The sequence below is a fragment of the Bombina bombina genome, chromosome 2, assembly GCF_027579735.1.
Source record: "Bombina bombina isolate aBomBom1 chromosome 2, aBomBom1.pri, whole genome shotgun sequence".
Classification (NCBI taxonomy): Eukaryota; Metazoa; Chordata; class Amphibia; order Anura; family Bombinatoridae; genus Bombina; species Bombina bombina.
The window spans coordinates 71,545,470-71,563,819 of NC_069500.1; the positions used below are offsets into that span (position 1 = coordinate 71,545,470).

The window sequence follows — 18,350 nt, forward strand, 5'->3', positions numbered from 1 at the left end:
CTCCCATGGAGGTGGTGAAGTAAGTTTGTGCTAGATTATAGATTGATATGCGCTTCGCAGCAGGCTGGAGCCCGGTTTTCCTCTCAGTGTGCAGTGAATGTCAGAGGGATGTGAAGAGAGTATTGCCTATTTGAATTCAATGATCTCCTTCTACGGGGTCTATTTCATAGGTTCTCTGTTATCGGTCGTAGAGATTCATCTCTTACCTCCCTTTTCAGATCGACGATATACTCTTATATATACCATTACCTCTACTGATTCTCGTTTCAGTACTGGTTTGGCTTTCTACTACATGTAGAGGAGTGTCCTGGGGTAAGTAAGTCTTATTTTGTGACACTCTAAGCTATGGTTGGGCACTTTTATATAAAGTTCTAAATATATGTGTTTAAACATTTTATTTGCCTTGATTCAGGATGTTCAACGTTCCTTATTTCAGACAGTCAGTTTCATATTTGGGATAATGCATATGAATAAATCAATTTTTTTTCTTACCTTAAAATTTGACTTTTTTCCTGTGGGCTGTTAGGCTCGCGGGGGCTGAAAATGCTTCATTTTATTGCGTCATTCTTGGCGCGGACTTTCTTGGCGCAAAAATTTTCTTGTCATTTCCGGCGTCATACGTTTCGCCGGAAGTTGCGTCATTTTTTTTTTTTTTTGACGTTTTTGCGCCAAAAATGTCGGCGTTACCGGATGTGGCGTCATTTTTGGTGGCAAAAGCATTTAGGCGCCAAATAATGTGGGCGTTTTTTTGGCGCTAAAAAATTTGAGCGTCATTGTTGTCTCCACAATATTTAATTCTCATTGTTTATTGCTTCTGGTTGCTAGAAGCTTGTTCATTGGCATTTTTTCCCATTCCTGAAACTGTCATTTAAGGAATTTTATCAATTTTGCTTTATGTTATTTTTTCTATTACACATTGCAAGATGTCTCAGATTGACCCTGAATCAGAAGCCACTTCTGGAAAATCACTGACTGATGCTGGATCTACCAAAGTTAAGTGTATTTGTTGTAAGCTTGTGGTAACTGTTTCTCCGGCTGTTTGTGATGAATCTCATGACAAACTTGTTAATGCAGAAAATATTTCCTTTAGTAATGTTCCATTACCTGTTGCTGTTCCATCAACATCTAATATTCAGGGTGTTCCTGTTAACATAAGAGATTTTGTTTCTAAATCTATTAAGAAGGCTATGTCTGTTATTCCTCCTTCCAGTAAACGTAAAAGGTCTTTTAAAGCTTCTCATGTTTCAGATGACTTTTTAAATGAACATCATCATTCTGTTTCTGATACTGATTTTTCTGGTTCAGGGGATTCTGTTTCAGAGATTGATACTGATAAATCTTCTTATTTATTTAAAATGGAATTTATTCGTTCTTTACTTAAAGAAGTCTTAATTGCATTAGAAATAGAGGAATCTGGTCCTCTTGTTACTAAATCTAAACGTTTGAATACGGTTTTTAAATCTCCTGCAGTTATTCCGGAGGTTTTTCCCGTCCCTGATGCTATTTCTGAAGTAATCTCCAGGGAATGGAATCATCTGGGAAATTCATTTACTCCTTCTAAACGGTTTAAACAATTATATCCTGTGCCATCTGACAGATTAGAGTTTTGGGACAAAATCCCTAAAGTTGATGGGGCTATCTCTACTCTTGCTAAATGTACTACTATTCCTACGGCAGATAGTACTTCCTTTAAGGATCCTTTAGATAGGAAAATTGAATCCTTTTTAAGAAAAGCTTACTTATGTGCAGGTAATCTTCTTAGACCTGCTATATCTTTGGCGGATGTTGCTGCAGCTTCAACTTTCTGGTTAGAAGCCTTAGCACAACAAGTAACAGATCATAATCTTCTTCAAGATGCTAATAATTTTATTTGTGATGCCATCTTTGATATCATTATGGTTGATGTCAGGTATATGTCGTTAGCTATTTTAGCTAGAAGAGCTTTATGGCTTAAAACTTGGAATGCTGATATGTCTTCTAAGTCAACTTTGCTTTCCCTTTCTTTCCAGGGTAATAAATTGTTTGGTTCCCAGTTGGATTCTATTATTTCAACTGTTACTGGGGGGAAAGGAACTTTTTTACCACAGGATAAAAAATCTAAAGGTAAATTTAGGTCTGCTAATCGTTTTCGTTCCTTTCGTCACAATAAGGAACAAAAGCCTGATCCTTCCCTTACAGGAACAGTTTCAGTTTGGAAACCAACTCCAGTCTGGAATAAATCCAAGCCTTTTAGAAAGCCAAAGCCAGCTCCCAAGTCCACATGAAGGTGCGGCCCTCATTCCAGCTCAGCTGGTAGGGGGCAGATTACGAGTTTTCAAAGAAATTTGGATCAATTCGATTCACAATCTTTGGATTCAGAACATTATTTCACAAGGGTACAGAATAGGCTTCAAGATGAGGCCTCCTGCAAGAAGATTTTTTTCTTTCCCGTGTCCCAATGAATCCAGTGAAGGCTCAAGCATTTCTGAAATGTGTTTCAGATCTAGAGTTGGCTGGAGTAATTATGCCAGTTCCAGTTCTTGGGTTTTACTCAAATCTCTTCATTGTACCAAAGAAGGAGAATTCCTTCAGACAAGTTCTGGATTTAAAAATATTGAATAGTTATGTAATGATACCAACATTCAAAATGGTAACTATAAGTACTATTCTACCTTTTGTTCAGCAAGGGCATTATATGTCCACAATAGATTTACAAGATGCATATCTGCATATTCCGATTCATCCAGATCCCAAGACAGAACATAGAGTGATCTGAGATTTCATCGCAGAAAATGCAGCATGTCTGCAGAAAGAACAAGACACATGCAGGAACTGTTAGCGATTTAACTTTTCAGCGCTGCTCCACATTAGGCTGTTCTCTTCAAACAGAGCTGGTCTCTGGCTGCACTGTGTAAGTTTTCCTTACCACAGTACATACAGAGCAAAGTGTTTGAAGTGAACAGTCAAATATTCAGTAGCTAAGCAGTAGTGCATTAATTGACTGTCTCTCAGAGATTGTGTCAAGCCCGTTCCCTAGCCTTTCACAGTCTACAAAGCTGTTTTTTTTCTGAATGTAAGACGTTCGTATGAGCAATGCACCTATTTTGCAATGCAATTTTTAACTACTGCACTATATTATAAAACTTTAAATATTGCTTTATTCTTCAGTTAACTAACACATTACAATTGAACTGGTGCTTTAGTGTAACTGCTTAATTTAAAATGGAATTTTATTTTAAAACTACATGCAGAAAATTTTTCACTAAAAAAATCTCATTGTAGACAGTGGAAAAAAAGTTCTGCCTCTGGGATCCAGATCACTATGCGTTTCTGAGAATCTCTTTTCTAGACAAGCATTACCAGTTTGTGGCTCTGCCGTTTGGCCTAGCAACAGCTCCAAGGATTTTTACAAAGGTTCTCGGTGCCCTTCTATCTGTAATCCGAGAACAGGGTATTGTGGTATTTCCTTATTTGGACGATATCTAGAATCTCATACGAATCGACTTGTGTCGTTTCTTCGAACATGGTTGGAGGATCAATTTACCAAAGAGTTTGTTGATTCCTCAGACAAGGGTAACCTTTTTAGGTTTCCAGATAGATTCAGTGTCCATGACTCTGTCGCTGACGGACAAGAGACGTCTGAAATTGGTTTCAGCTTGTCGAAACCTTCAGTCTCAATCATTCCCTTCGGTAGCCTTATGCATGGAAATTCTAGGTCTTATGAGTGCTGCATCGGACGCGATCCCCTTTGCTCGTTTTCACATGCGACCTCTTCAGCTCTGTATGCTGAACCAGTGGTGCAGGGATTATACAAAGATATCGCAATTAATATCTTTAAAACCGATTGTACGACACTCTCTGACGTGGTGGACAGACCACCATCGTTTAGTTCAGGGGGCTTCTTTTGTTCTTCTGACCTGGACTGTGATCTCAACAGATGCAAGTCTGACAGGTTGGGGAGCAGTATGGGGGTCTCTGACAGCACAAGGGGTTTGGGAATCTCAGGAGGCGAGATTACCAATCAACATTTTGGAACTCTGTGCGATTTTCAGAGCTCTTCAGTCGTGGCCTCTTCTAAAGAGAGAGTCGTTCATTTGTTTTCAGACGGACAATGTCACAACCGTGGCATATGTCAATCATCAAGGAGGGACTCACAGTCCTCTGGCTATGAAAGAAGTATCTCGAATTCTTGTATGGGCGGAATCCAGCTCCTGTCTAATTTCTGCGGTTCATATCCCAGGTATAGACAATTGGGAAGCGGATTATCTCAGTCGCCAAACATTACATCCGGGCGAGTGGTCTCTTCACCCAGAGGTATTTCTTCAGATTGTTCAAATGTGGGGACTTCCAGAAATAGATCTGATGGCTTCTCAGGTATCTGTCCAGATCCAGGGATCCTCAGGCGGAGGCAGTGGATGCATTGTCACTTCCTTGGAAGTATCATCCTGCCTATATCTTTCCGCCTCTGGTTCTTCTTCCAAGAGTGATTTCCAAGATTCTAAAGGAGTGTTCATCTGTTCTGCTGGTAGCTCCAGCATGGCCTCACAGGTTTTGGTATGCGGATCTTGTCCGGGTGGCTACTTGCCAACCGTGGTCTTTTCCGTTAAGACCAGACCTTCTATCGCAAGGTCCTTTTTTTCCATCAGGATCTTAAATTTGAAGGTATGGAGATTGAACGCTTGATTCTCAGTCATAGAGGTTTCTCTGACTCCGTAATTAATACTATGTTACAGGCTCGTAAATCTGTATCTAGGAAGATATATTATCGAGTCTGGAAGACTTACATTTCTTGGTGTTCTTCTCATCATTTTTCTTGGCATTCTTTTAGAATTCCTAGAATTTTACAGTTTCTTCAGGATGGTTTGGATAAAGGTTTGTCTGCAAGTTCCTTGAAAGGACACATCTTTGCTCTTTCTGTTCTTTTTCACAGAAAGATTGCTAATCTTCCTGATATTCATTGTTTTGTACAGGCTTTGGTTCGTATAAAACCTGTCATTAAGTCAATTTCTCCTCCTTGGAGTTTGAATTTGGTTCTGGGGGCTCTTCAAGCTCCTCCGTTTGAACCTATGCATTCGCTGGATATTAAATTACTTTCTTGGAAAGTTTTTTATTTCTTTTGGCCATCTCTTCTGCTAGAAGAGTTTCTGAATTATCTGCTCTTTCTTGTGAGTCTCCTTTTCTGATTTTTCATCAGGATAAGGCAGTGTTGCGAACTTCATTTAAATTTTTACCTAAGGTTGTGAATTCTAACAACATTAGTAAAGAAATTGTGGTTCCTTCATTGTGTCCTAATCCTAAAAACTCTAAGGAAAGATCGTTACATTCTTTGGATGTAGTTAGAGCTTTGAAATATTATGTTGAAGCTACTAAAGATTTCCGAAAGACTTCTAGTCTATTTGTTATCTTTTCTGGTTCTAGGAAAGGTCAGAAGGCTTCTGCCATTTCTTTGGCATCTTGGTTAAAGTCTTTGATTCATCATGCTTATGTTGAGTCAGGTAGAACTCCGCCTCAAAGGATTACAGCTCATTCGACTAGGTCAGTCTCTACTTCCTGGGCATTTCGGAATGAAGCTTCGGTTGATCAGATTTGCAAAGCAGCAACTTGGTCTTCTTTGCATACTTTTACTAAATTCTACCATTTTGATGTGTTTTCTTCCTCTGAAGCAGTTTTTGGTAGAAAAGTACTTCAGGCAGCTGTTTCAGTTTGATTCTTCTGCTTATAATTTCAGTTTTTTTCATTATAAGATTTAAACTTTGTTTTTTGGTGTGGATTATTTTTCAGCGGAATTGGCTGTCTTTATTTTATCCCTCCCTCTCTAGTGACTCTTGCGTGGAAGATCCACATCTTGGGTATTCATTATCCCATACGTCACTAGCTCATGGACTCTTGCTAATTACATGAAAGAAAACATAATTTATGTAAGAACTTACCTGATAAATTCATTTCTTTCATATTAGCAAGAGTCCATGAGGCCCACCCTTTTTTTTTTTTTGTGGTGGTTATGATTTTTTTGTATAAAGCACAATTATTCCAATTCCTTATTTTTTTATGCTTTCGCACTTTTTTCTTATCACCCCACTTCTTGGCTATTCGTTAAACTGATTTGTGGGTGTGGTGAGGGGTGTATTTATAGGCATTTTGAGGTTTGGGAAACTTTGCCCCTCCTGGTAGGAATGTATATCCCATACGTCACTAGCTCATGGACTCTTGCTAATATGAAAGAAATGAATTTATCAGGTAAGTTCTTACATAAATTATGTTTTTATGTCTACACCTAACACCCTAACATGAACCCCGAGTCTAAACACCCCTAATCTTACACTTATTAACCCATAATCCGTCGACACCTACATTATATTATTAACCCCTAATCTGCCGCTCCGGACACCGCCGCCACCTACATTATACTTATTAACCCCTAATCTGCTGCCCCCAACATCCCTGACACCTACATTATATTTATTAACCCCTAATCTGCCGCTCCAATGTCGCCGCCACCTACCTACACTTATTAACCCCTAATCTGCCGCCCACAGCGTCGCCGCCACTATATTAAAAGTATTAATCCCTAAACCTAAGTCTAAGCCTAACCCCTCTAACTAACTTAAATATAATTTAAATAAATCTAAATAAAATAACTACAATTAACTAAATTATTCCTATTTAAAACTAAATACTTACCTATAAAATAAACCCTAAGATAGATACAATGTAACTTAGTTATATTGTAGCTATCTTAGGGTTTATACTTATTTTACAGGCAACTTTGTATTTATTTTAACTAGGTACAATAGTTATTAAATAGTTATTAACGATTTAATAGCTACCTAGTTAAAATAAAGACAAATTTACCTGTAAAATAAAATCTAACCTAAGTTACACTAACACCTAACACTACACTTTAATTAAATTAATTCCCTAAACTAAATACAATTATCTAAAGTAGGAAACCCCCCCCCCACTAAATTACAGAAAATAATAAAATAATTACAAGTTTTTTAAACTAATTACACCTAATCTAATCCCCCTAAGAAAATAAAAAGCCCCCCAAAATAATAAAAAGCCCTACCCTATACTAAATTACAAATAGCCTTTAAAAAGGCCTTTTTCAGCTCTTTTACCTGTAAAAAAAAAAGTACAATACCCCCCCAACATTAAAATCCACCACCCACACACCCAACCCTACTCTAAAACCCACCCAATACCCCCTTAATAAAACCTAAACTAACCCCTTGAAGATCGCCCTACCTTGAGAAGTCTTTACCCAACCGGGCGAAAGTCCTCATCGAAGCCGGGCGAAGTGGTCCTCCAGACGGGCAGAAGTATTCATCCAAGCCGGGAAGAAGAGGTCCTCTAGACGAGCAGAAGTCTTCATCCAGACGGCATCTTCTATCTTCATCCATCCGACGCGGAGCGGCTCCATCTTCAAGACATCCGACGTGGAGCATCCTCTTCAAACGACGTCCAACTGAAGAATGAAGGTTCCTTTAAATGACATTATCCAAGATGGCGTCCCTTCAATTCCGATTGGCTGATAGAATTCTATCAGCCAATCGGAATTAAGGTAGAAAAAAATCCTATTGGCTGATGCAATCAGCCAATAGGATTGAAGTTCAATCCTATTGGCTGATCCAATCAGCCAATAGGATTGAGCTCACTTTCTATTGGCTGATAGGATTGAGCTCGCATTCTATTGGCTGATCCAATCAGCCAATAGAAAGCGAGCTCAATCCTATTGGCTGATTGGATCAGCCAATAGGATTGAACTTCAATCCTATTGGCTGATTGCATCAGCCAATAGGATTTTTTTCTACCTTATTTCCGATTGGCTGATAGAATTCTATTAGCCAATCGGAATTGAAGGGATGCCATCTTGGATGACGTCATTTAAAGGAACCTTCATTCTTCAGTTGCACGTTGTTTGAAGATAGATAGATACAATGTAACTATTAGTTATATTGTAGCTATCTTAGGGTTTATTTTACAGGTAAGAATTTAGTTTTAAATAGGAATAATTTAGCTAATTATAGTAATTTTATTTAGATTTATTAAAATTATATTTCAGTTAGGGGGTGTTAGGTTTAGGGTTAGACTTAGGTTTAGGGGTTAATAACTTTATTATAGTGGCAGCGACGTTGGGGGCGGCAGATTAGGGGTTAATAAATGTAGGTCGATGTTAGGGCAGACAGATTAGGGGTTAATAATATTTAACTAGTGTTTGCGATGCGGGAGTGCGGCGGTCTAGGGGTTAATATATTTATTATAGTGGCGGCGATGTCCGGAGCGGCAGATTATGGGTTAAAAAAATTATTTTAGTGTTTGCGATGTGGGGGGCCTCAGTTTAGGGGTTAATAGGTAGTTTATGGGTGTTAGTGTACTTTTTAGCACTTTAGTTAAGAGTTTTATGCTACGGCGTTAGCCCATAAATCTCTTAACTACTGACTTTTAAATGCGGTACCAGTCTTGACAGGAGAGGCTGTACCGCTCACTTTTTGGAAGACTCGTAATACCGGCGTTATGCAAATATAGGATACGCAATTGACGTAAGTGGATTTGCGGTATTTTCGAGTCTGACCAAAAAAGTGAGCGGTGAGCCTGTCATTTCAAGACTCGTAATACCAGCGGTCGTTAAAAAGCAGCGTTGGGACCTCTCAACGCTGCTTTTTAAGGCTAACGCACAACTCGTAATCTAGCCATATGTTTCTTTGTTTCAATTCCATTTTCACTTCAAAATTGTGCAACTTTGAAAAGTGAAATTTAAACAGAAACTTTATTCAGACTTGAATAAGTTGAACTCGATGGACTTCTGTCTTTTTTTCAACCTCATCTAATATGTTACTATGTATCCAGCTTGTTCCCTGCGGACGCTCAGTGAGACCAGATGATGCACACTCCTCCATCACCAGACACAGAGAGTGAACCAATGTGTGGGAGCTGAGCATATCTATCAGGTGATGAGCTAGTATAGGAGGGGGTGCCTCTTTATGCAGTATGTGATACAAGTCATGTTATTAGCTGCCTAGCTAGACATAGTGCTGGAGCTGTTATTTTACTTTGTAATATGAGTGATATTTAAACATCTGTCTGAGCTTACTTCCTCTTGGACTATTTAGAATAATATGGTTGACAAAATAACTCTCTGTATCTACAGGCTTTGGTTATTGGACTTGATTCTTCAATGTCAGGGTTTGATGTGAAACAGCCACAGCCAAAAAAAAACATTACTGGGGGAGGGGGGTTCATTAGATTGTGATCAATGCTGTCCATAAATCATATGGGTGACTTTTCCGACTAGATTGTAATCAACACCTTTGTCCAAAATGTGTTCATTGACTAAACATATTAATGAATAAATAACATTTGTTCATTCCATCATTTGGTATTTCTGTTTAATAGATAGGGCAAACTAAATTAACACATTTTTTTGTATTCAGATATGAAATCATTCAGCTATTGAACAAATTTTGGCCAAATTAATTTGCTTTACAAAGATGCTGTGTTTTTTTTTTTTTTTTAACATTTTATCAGGGTGCCCTGATTAGTAGGTTAGCACCATATGCAACATACTTACTAATTAGAGCAGGAGAGATTGTATGTCGTGCCAATCACAGCGCTAGTAACACTTTTTAGTAGCACATTCATGGTAGTATTTCCTGTAAGGTACTTTCTGCAATCAAATTCAAATGTTATATTGAAGGGGGAGGGGATGAGTAGTATTGCTGGATGCTACATGGTTTATAGTGTTTATCATTAACAGAGTATCAGGTTGACCTGAGTCCATCACATGTGGGACATTTAATACAACGCTTGTTAGACAACACTCTCTAGCTGAGCAATCGTTACGAAGAATCACTTGGTAAGTGCAAAAGAATGGGGAAAACGCATAGAAAAAACTCTTTAATGCAATAATGTGCAATATACAGAGTCACAGAGCACTAGATTGTAGATATGAAGTGGCAGTATATAAACATCTGTCTGTAAATGCTTCTCTGAAGTGTTTATAGTAGTAAGCACCAAGTAACATCTAATAGGAGGAAGAATAAAGGAAATACATATTATTTATGATGTATAATGTAAAGATCTCATGTAGCATAACTAAGGTTGTGGTAAAATTGTAGACAGTATTCAGTGCACTATAAAGAGCTGCCATCTTTTCAGCCAGGTTCATTAGCATAAATATATTAATTATACAGCATAAATCAAGGACTAAAACTGCTGATTTTAAATAAGATTCCAATACCCTTAAAATAAGTTTGACCATGATAGCATTATTATTTCTATATTAAATCTTTATTTTTAACTTTGACCTGAACCTTGCATGCATGAACACAGAGACAGATTTTTCTTTAAATATACGTAATTTTAGGTCCTTTGGAATTTACTCAAAAACAAATTATGTCAGACAAATGTTCTGTTTGTTTATTTTATTCCCACTGTTTGCTTTGGGCAGTCACTGGCTATGACCTTTCTAGTATGTGACCACAAGCTGTAGATGTGCTTTGTGTATAGATTATCACAGGTGACATTAAATTCTGATATTCTCTCTCTTTTCCACATCCCACTGGAAACTTGATTGCTTCTTGCAGAATCTTGTTTGCCTAGCTTTTCAATAGAGAATACTAAAATGTTCATATTTTCAGTATAGGTGTTGGTTTCAAAGGGCAAAACCAGCAATTTTAAATGACAAAATAAAGCAAAAGGAGCTATTTGGTACACTCTGGCATGTAAAACAGATGATTTTGAACACATTAAAGCAGAGATGAATTTACAGTACAACGTTTCTTTAAATTATTGGACAATTGTAATAATAAATATTATTACTTCCAGCTTCCTCTTCGAGAATCAATGGCTGATAATTCCGGATCCCCCAAGCAAATCAGTCTTTCCGTTAACCCAGAGATATCCTTAGCAGATGATCCATTGAGGATCTGTATATGGGGCCTCCCATCTCAACAGGTCATCACATTGAGAGCGTGGTTAAAGGATGAGAAAGGGGGGGTCTTCCATTCACGAGCTTTCTACATCAGTGATGCACACGGGGTTGTTGATCTGGAACATTCAGCAGCAGTGGGGGGAGATTATAAGGGAATTTACCCTATGGGATTGTTTTGGGCTCTAAAACCAGTTAACGTTTACAGAAGATTAATGAAAAAAGACGTTATGGGAAGCCCTTTGTATGTGCACCTGGAAGTTTACCCTTACCTGGAGATTGGTTTGTCTCCTGAAAATCCTCCAGCAGTCTCTAAAGTCCTAGAGAGATGGTATGTGGCACCTGGGGTGCAGAGAATTCAGATCAGAGAAGGACGAGTAAGAGGGGCTCTCTTCCTACCTCCAGGTGAGATATTATTGTCATGTTATAATTGTGACTTTTAAAGGGATATGAAATAGTAATTCTTTAGTAGAAAAATATCTTAAATCAAATTAAACATACAAATAAACAGATTGTGAAAAAATAGCAAATAACTTACTTGTTTTCTTGAAATTCTCTGCATAGCCACTGCCCTCAGGGTGATAAGAGAGCTGACTTGTTGGTAACTTAGTTTGTATTTTTCTTCTTCTGAGCATGGGCAAATCTGACTCTGTTTATCTAGACTATTCATGTAATAGTAAACCAGCTCATGTTACTCTAGAAGTTTTATGACATCAAGCTAATTAAGTATTCTCGTAGAGATCCCAGTCCCTCATTGCACAAATGAAGTTAACAGATTTTACCTTTCTATTTTTTTTTTAAGTATAAGCAACTGATTAGTTATTACAATTATGAAAAAGACTGTTTTATATCCCTTTAACTATACAAATCAGGCATTGTATGTTAGTAGTACATCATATTACGGTGTTGATCATATTTTTTTTGTGTCTTTACAAGAATGTTTGGTTGGAAATAAATGTTATCAGTTTATGAAATTCTATAACTTCAAGGCAATTATTACTGAATTCTCTTTGTATTCTGTTAGCTAATAAAAATGTAACCTGATTCCTTAAAGGGAAATTAAATCATTCAATATCCAAATCAAACCGGAGCTGCTAAAAATTAAATTTATTTCACATCATTAAAAAGTATATATGGCATACAATAAAAATTATGTATATATACAAAGACTGCAGACATGCTAGGGACACGTCTTACGCGTTTCGGCCCTAACAGCCTTAATCATAGACAATTAAATAGAAATTAAATCATTGCTTAAATTATGTATGTATTTCAGAGCTTGAAAATAATTTGTACATTTATTTTAAAAAGTTATATTAATTGTTATAAAATGCTGAAAAAATAAAAGTAAAGTTAATGTCCATAAAGAAATGGGCGCTGCCATATTGTAACTTAGTTTATCTTTTCTGCTAAAGCCAATTGGGAATGGTTATAAATGGCTTACTAGAGTGTGCAACCAATGACTGTGTGGAATATAGCTGTGTTTGCACATCCATGTTTAACATGAATTGGAAAACCCACAATATTCAGAATTAAATTACAGAAAATGAGAACAAAATAAATCATGAAAGTATATTGCAAAGTTGTTTTACTACATGTAATTAAACTATTTATGTTAATATCTTGAGGTGTTTAAAATCCCTTTAAGAATCCTCACATAAGATGTCAGATCAGACTCAGTGTTGGAACTTCCCTCCTTTCAATGAGAGCATACGTAGGTAGGCTCAGGAGTGTGCTTTGCTTTTTATAACATTGTTACAATAGACACTGTTGCCATATAATCTCAGTGAATCAGCAGGATAATGGGAACTGTGGGACTATTAATCATAACAGAGTTACTACCGAATCCTTCCTACTGTAAGTAAATACCATGAAAACTGATTGGTAAAGTAGCATAATTATAAAGAAAGACACATTTAACCAGTAGTGCAACTCCCAAACGTCCTGCATTCTGTGCGATTGTCACATCTGCAGTCCGATATGCAGTGTTTTCTTGTTTTAAGGGACTGACTGAGCCACAGCACCCCCAGATACGCCAATGGCCTGTTTACAACCTTGTCCCTCAATGCATGGCGCTTCTCACAAAGAGGGCCACGGCCCTGTACCTCTTTAAGCTTCTACATCCTAGAAAGCATCCAGCAAGTGCTGGGATCACGTAGTAATATTATGTTCCTAGGAAAGTGTTAGATTTTGCAAGTTTACAGTAGGTGTTGATATTACTGGTATTTAATTCTAGCTACATATTAGCCATTCTGACATTCTCACTTTTGAAAAGCAGCTATTCATGTCTGTAGCAGCATGTAAACATTCTGGTTTGTCTTCTCAGGCTAAAGGCAGCAGAACAATTGTGAATCTGCTTGTTTCCTTTCTTCCCTATGTGCCATGTATATATGCTAAAGAAGAAAGCATCTCATAAACTATGCATTACAAGAAGAGAGAAATATAGAAATTAAAATGTAATCCACAGCTAAACAAATCCATGGAACCAGGGCTCCATGGTAACTCAAATATTGCTCCTGGTGCCAAAATTTGTGAGTACTGGAATTGCCTTTCATTTGCCCCCTGCCATGTTGTCCTGTGCAAACATATAAGGGTGCATTCTCTCTCTCTGCCCACTTGTATATTGTTGTCATTCTCATGTGAGATGATGGGATATACCATCTTCCATTCCTGTGTTATTCAATGCTCAATGCCAGTGACCACATATATACATATCAGTGTGCTGTGATGTCACTGCATCTAAGGTTATTGTATGTATGTGTTTTTTTTTTTTTTTTTTTAAATCAAATCAAATAAAGCAAGCATGTTATACAGCAGTGATTTAACTCCTTGATTGCTGTGTGTATCTATGGTTGTCAAGTTTCATTGCTGGCTGTAGTTTTTTTTAATGTATGTAAATATATATAACAAACAGTAATCCAAACCATCCTTTAAAGGTTAACTGGATGTAGGAATTAAAGCGATAATAAAGCAGAATCTGGACATTGCATTCACAGGGCTTTTCAAATAATGATCAACTTTTTAACTAAATGTTAAAAAATGAATACACCATTGGATCATTTTGTTTTCTTATTGATTCTTTTGTTGATGAGAGATCCAAGTGAACAGCTACCTGGGAGGCTGCCAACACAACCAGACTTCAAACTTTGCACATCATGTGCTCCTAATTTATTATGTATTTAGTGCGGCAGTAAAGTTGGAATTAAACTTTCATGATTTATATAGAGCATGCAATTATAAACTTTCCAGTTTACTTCTATTAGCTAATTTGCTTTGTTCTTAAGGTATCCTTTGTTGAAATGCATATCTAGGTAGGCTCAAGAGCAGCAATACACTGCTGGGAGCTATCAGCTGATAGCCTCTTTTCATTGGCTCACCCAATGTGCTTAGTTAGTTCCCAGTAGTCCATTGCTGCTTCTTCAACAAAAGATACCAAGAGACTGAAGCACATTTGATAATAGAAGTAAATTAGAAAGTTATTTAAAATTGTATGTATGTGCTATCTGAGTCATGAAATAATAAAAAAAATGTGTGTCAGTTCCCTTTAATGAACTATTGGAGCACCCTCTCTTTTGTAACCCCTTCAGGGTTTCTACTCATTATTTTCCACCTCAATCATATGAGGTAAGCACCACACGTGGTAGGAAGATCTTCACCGGCACTGGACTGTTTTCTTTTCGCTGCCTTTCCTGGAGTATGATAGTGTCAGCGTTCCTCTACGTTCAAAGGGGAGATATAAAATAGTATAGCCAGATAATGTAATTCTGTTTTATTTAACAATAAAAACTTACTCATACAAAGTATATTGTGCTCACATTTAGTACCCTCATTACATTTTGAGGTTTGTGGTTCACATGAGTATAAAAACAGGTTTCACAGGTCAAAAGTCCTTACGTATTTTGGTCTGGCCCTTTTTAAAACCTGTAAGTAACATCTGTGCAATATCTATCTACATAACATAAATTGCTAATCAGCCAATTACATGGCAGCAACTCAATGCATTAAGGCATCTAGACGTGGTGAAGACGACTTACTGAAGTTCAAACCGAGCATCAGAATGAAGAAGAAAGGGAATTTAAGTGACTTTGAACGTGGCATAGTTGGTGCCAGACAGGCTGGTCTATGTATTTAAAAAAACGCTGATCGACTGGGATTTTCACGCACAACTATCTCTCTAGGGTTTACAGAAAATGGTCAGAAAAAAAGGAAATATCCAGTGAGCAGCAGTGTAGACAAAAATGCCTTGTTGATGTTAGAGGTCAAAGGAGAATGGCAGACTGGTTCGAGATGATAGAAAGGCAACAGTAACTCAAATAACCACTCGTTACAAGCAAGGTGTGCAGAATACCATCTCTGAACGCACTACACGTTGAACCTTGACGCAGATGGGCTACAGCAGCAGAAGACCACACTGGGTGCCACTCACTCCTGTCAGCCAAGAACAGGAAACTGAGGCTACAGTTCACACAGGCTCACCAAATTGGACAATGGAAGATTAGAAAAACCTTGCCTGGTCTGATCAGTCTCGATTTCAGCTGCGACAATCACATGAAAGCATGGATCCATCCTGCCTTGTATCGAAGGTTCAGGCTGGTGGTGGTGGAGTAATGATGTGGGGGATATTTTCTTGGCACACTTTGGGCCCCTTAGTACCAATTGAGCATTGTTTAAACGCCATGGCCTACCTGAGTATTGTTGCTAACCATGTCCATTCCTTTATGACTACAGTATACCCATCTTCTGATGGATACTTCAAGCAGGATTATGCACCATTTCATAAAGCTCAAATCATCTCAAACTGGTTTCTTGAACAGGACAATGAGTTGTCTGTACTCTAATGGTCTCCACAGTCACCAGATCTCAATCCTATAGAGCACCTTTGGGATGTGGTGGAACGGGAGATTCGCATCATGGATGTGCAGCCAACAAATCTGCAGCAACTGCTTGATGCTATCATGTCAATATGGACCAAAATCTCTGAGGAATGTTTCCAACACCTTGTTGAATCTATGCCATGAAGAATTAAGGCAGTTCTAAAGGCAAAAGGGGGTCCAACCCAGAACTAGCAAGGTGCACCAATTAAGTGGCCGGTGAGTGTACACTGCATAAGCGTCAGTGACGTGTGGTGAGGTCAGAGGCTGGTGAGGCAATGACTATGATACACGCAGGAAACACATACACACATATATATATATATATATATTAAAAGCAGAACGCACTCCAGACGTATAGTGGCAACAACCCAGGGTGCAGCAAATATATATATATATATATATATATATATATATATATATATATATATATTATATATATATATATATATATATATATATATATATATATATATATATATATACACGTGCACAGCAGATTTCATTAGGGTGTTCACCTGGAGGGAGCGCAACAACTCCCGGTGATCAGCTTATAACAACTGCTGTGTATGATGACATGAAGGTAAGTAGGGACTGTAGCTACGTAAGGGTGCAGCTTGAGGAGGCAAAGATACCTGCTAGTATAAAGTTCCTTGGGCTATTACGTCTCCTTATGACGGCACTCTCGCAGGTAACAGGCAAAATACACACTCGCACACCCACTGCAGGAACTGCGTACTGCAGAAAAAGCATGGGCACAGGGTAAAGACCCAAACTGGGGTATTACCTCTATTGCCTCTGTGTGGAATCGTGCTTGTCAGTTCCACCTTGGGATGTTTGCTGCTGCTTCACACACCGGCTACTATCGCAGCATCCTATTTCGTCGAAGCTTCCTTCTGTTGTCACGTGACCTCCAATCCACCATTGAGAATAGAGAGATACCAACTCTTGTTCTAAGTAGAGGTGAAGGTGCTCGGCTAGGCAGGGAAAGGACATCCAAATACAGTAAAAAAACATAAATTATGCTCACCAGATAATTTCCTTTCCTTCTGTATGAGTCCACAGCTTCATTCCTTACTTGTGGGAAATACAGAATCTGGCCACCAGGATGAGGCAAAGACAACCCAACTTAAAGCTTAAATACCTCCCCCACTTCACCCATCCCCCAGTCATTCTGCTGAGGGAACAAGGAACAGTAGGAGAAATATCAGGGTATAAATGGTGCCAGAAAAACAAAACCAAATTTAAGTCCACCGAAAAGAGAATTTGGGCAGGGGCCGTGGACTCTCCTCATACAGAAGGAAAGGAAATTATCTGGTAAGCATAATTGATGTTTTCCTTCTTAATATGAGGAGAGTCTACGGCTTCATTCCTTACTTGTGGGAAACATATACCAAAGCTCTAGAGGACACTGAATGAAAACTGAGGGTAAAAGGAGAGGCGGACCCTGTTCTGAGGGCACCACAGACTGCAAAACCCTCTCAAAAGCTGCTTCTGCCGAAGCAAAAACGCCAAATATATATGTAAAAATTTGAGAAAAATATGTAAGGAAGACCAGGTAGTAGCCCTACAAATCTGATCCCTAGAGGCCTCATTCTCAAAAACCCAAGAGGAAACCACAGCTCTAGTTAAATGAGCCTTAATCCTCTGAGGAGGCTTGTGTCCCGCTGACTCCTAAGCTAAGCGAACATGCTCCTCAACCAAAAAAACAAGGAGGTGGACGAGGCTTCCTGCCCCTTACACTTCCCAGAATAGACACAAACAAGGAAAAAGTCTGACAAAAACTCCTTAGTAGCCTGAAGATAGAACTTTAAGGCCCGAACCACATGCAAGTTATGAAATAACCGCTCCTTCGAAGAGAAGGATTAGGATACAAGGAAGGAACCACAATCTCCTGATTTATGTTGCGATCTGAAACAACCATAGGAAGAAAACCTAACCCAGTACGAAGGACAGCCTTAGCCATAAGAACAACTAGGTAAGGAAACTCACAATGAAAGGCAGCCATCTCAGAAACTCTGCGCACAGAAGCAACAGTCAGTAGAAAAAGAACCTTCCCAGACAAAAAAATCTTAATGTCAACACCATGCATAAGCCCAAATGGAGCCATCTGCAAAAACTTAGAACAAGATATAAACTCCAAAGAGGAGCATTAGACCTACACACAGGCCTGAACCAAAGACTGGACATCTGAGCCTCTCGAGCAGTAAAACAGGTAGGGCCGAAAACTGTCCCCTAAGGGAGCTAACAGAAAAGGCCCTTCTCCAGCGCAACCGGGAAAAAGCAAAGGATCCTGGAAAACCTGGCCTTGTGCCAGGGAAACCCCATTCTTCATATTAGAAGAAGTAGGTCGTGCAACGATACACTGGCTTAAGAGCTAAAATGAGAGTATCAACAATCCCTCCAGAAAAACTTCTCATGGCTAAGACAAAGTGTTCAATTCCACACAGTCAGCCTCAGAGAATCCAGATTGTGATAAACACAAGGACCCTGCCCCAGCAGATCCCTGTAAAAGGTCCATGGAGGCAAAGCCCCTAAACCGTGATACAACTCGTAGATATAAATGAAGC

General features: G+C 38.5%; 1 protein-coding gene across 2 annotated transcripts in view; it reads left to right on the forward strand.

Moving 5' to 3' along the window:
- LOC128648446 (acyl-coenzyme A amino acid N-acyltransferase 2) overlaps positions 1 to 18,350 on the forward strand; it is a 62,608-nt gene that overhangs the window by 20,183 nt on the left and 24,075 nt on the right. Inside the window, exons 1-2 of one of the 2 annotated variants that reach the window (XM_053701108.1) lie at positions 9,757 to 9,835; positions 10,807 to 11,314. In XM_053701108.1, the coding sequence (XP_053557083.1) occupies positions 10,825 to 11,314 (490 nt within the window). In that variant the 5' untranslated portion in view covers positions 9,757 to 9,835; positions 10,807 to 10,824. Of the gene's footprint in view, positions 1 to 9,756; positions 9,836 to 10,806; positions 11,315 to 18,350 lie in introns of those variants that run through there. The other variant, XM_053701107.1, reaches the window with a different exon arrangement.